Genomic DNA, 1888 nt, shown 5'->3' on the forward strand with positions numbered 1-1888 from the left:
ACTAAATCGAAAAGTAACCCATAGTAACTTGTCACGTGTCGTTTCATGTTCCACGTTACGTTTTTTTAAATAACTACCTGCTTAGGTAAACCATTCTTTAATGTCATTCCATTTTTTATTATTATATTGAAATTTACACTATTTATTAGTTAAATTCGTTATATGTTAAATAATTTGTTTTTTATATATCAGCATGTTCTTATCACACTAATAGAAAAGTAACCTATAGTAACCTGTCACGTGTTCGTCTCATGTTCCACGTCCTTTGGTAAACCATACTTTAATCTCATTCAATTTTTTTTAATATATATTATTTATTTGTTAAATCCACAACTGGGTTATTGTTATATGTTAAATATATAATTTTTATGAAATTAAAAATCACATTTGGGGGCTAACTTGAGGTTACCCGAGATAATTCGTGACGTATGAAGGTTGACGGTGAACAGGAAGAAGTATAGAACAAAGTAACCTCATATATTTTTTTATATTTTTCCCTATCACATCATAGTTAATCTGAAGATCACTTAAGTGTAGAACAATTTACTGGAGATATTCTTTTTTATTCATTATTCATTTCCTTATCCCACTTATATAACTTTAAATTTACATGATTATAGGCAATTAACCTCCAAATATCACATTATTTTTCATGTTCATTTGTATTATCACACTATATAACCTCAAATTTACCAAAATGTAGGCCCATTAACCTCCAAATATAGTATTGGTTTTCATGTTCATTTGTCTTATCACACTTATATAACCACAAATTTACCAAAATGTAGAACAATTAACCTCCAAATATATTATTAGTTTTCATGTTCATTTGTCTTATTAAGTAAGTTTAAGTTTACCCAAGTATAGAACAATTATTCTGTATATATCATTTTTTTCATATTCATTTACCTTATCACACTCATATAACCACAAATTTATCAAAATGTAGAACAATTATCCTCCAAATAAATTGTTAGTTTTCATGTTCATTTGTCTTATTAAGTAAGTTTAAGTTACCCAAGTATAGAACAATTAATCTGTATATGTCATTTTTTCATGTTCATTTACCTTATCTTAGCTTTGATTTTGTTAGGTTTTTACATCAATAGTTTTTTTGTTTTTTTCGTCATTTCTATTTTGATTTTAGGTATTGTGTTGACATTTTTGAAAAATGGCTTGGCGATTTGCACTGTTGAAGGCGAGCAAGGATCCTAATAAGATCATTTACTCGGACGAAATGATGTCTGTTATTGTCGATCCTTACGCCAAGTCTGAAAAACATTTCCTCGTTGTCGCCAAAAAAGATATTTCGAGCATTTCCAGTGCAAAGAAAGAGGATCTAGAAATCCTAAAAGCCATGGATGCCAAGGGAAGAGAAATCGCCAAAGCAAAAGGAGAAGGGAAACAATTCAAGTAAAAAAATTCACTCGTGGTATTACAGTTTATTTTATTTATTTGGATTATTTTTATTAGATTTGGTTACCACGCCGAACCGTCAATGGAAAGACTTCACCTTCATGTAATCAGCGATGATTTCAATTCGCCCGCTTTGAAAAACTTAAAACACTGGAATTCTTTCAATACTAGCTTTTTCATCGATTCGGAAAGTAAGTAATTAATTTTTAAGTAAAGATATTTTTTTTAATTCATAAAAACAATTTTATTTCAGAAGCAATAAAAGATTTAGAAAAGGAGGGCAAGGTAATTCTTCCGAGCAAAGATGAGATTAACGAATATTTAAAGACAAAGCTAAAATGCCACAAGTGTGAATTTGTGCCTAAAAATATGCCTAAGTTGAAAACCCATTTGCTTACACATCTTTGAAAAATAACATGTTCCTATTACTTTTATTAAAAATCATGGTATTAAGCTTTTTTTATTATAAATA

At 28.8% G+C, this 1888-nt stretch overlaps 1 protein-coding gene across 3 annotated transcripts; it reads left to right on the plus strand.

Moving 5' to 3' along the window:
* Positions 1 to 1888, plus strand: LOC106663263 (aprataxin). Of its 3 annotated transcripts, XM_014387962.2 has the most exons (5): positions 12 to 85; positions 193 to 268; positions 1148 to 1413; positions 1474 to 1607; positions 1670 to 1887. In XM_014387962.2, the coding sequence occupies exons 3-5, from the start codon at positions 1172 to 1174 to the stop codon at positions 1822 to 1824; spliced, it is 531 nt and encodes a 176-aa protein (XP_014243448.1). In that variant the 5' UTR covers positions 12 to 85; positions 193 to 268; positions 1148 to 1171; the 3' UTR covers positions 1825 to 1887. The 3 variants fall into 3 exon arrangements, with proteins under 3 accessions (XP_014243449.1, XP_014243448.1, XP_014243450.1); XM_014387963.2 differs by lacking the exon at positions 193 to 268 and having other exon boundaries at positions 1 to 85; XM_014387964.2 differs by lacking the exons at positions 12 to 85; positions 193 to 268 and adding an exon at positions 387 to 467 and having other exon boundaries at positions 1670 to 1888.

Source organism: Cimex lectularius, unplaced genomic scaffold (assembly GCF_000648675.2).
Source record: "Cimex lectularius strain Harlan isolate CLEC.00 unplaced genomic scaffold, Clec_2.1 scaffold131, whole genome shotgun sequence".
NCBI classification, from domain to species: domain Eukaryota; kingdom Metazoa; phylum Arthropoda; class Insecta; order Hemiptera; family Cimicidae; genus Cimex; species Cimex lectularius.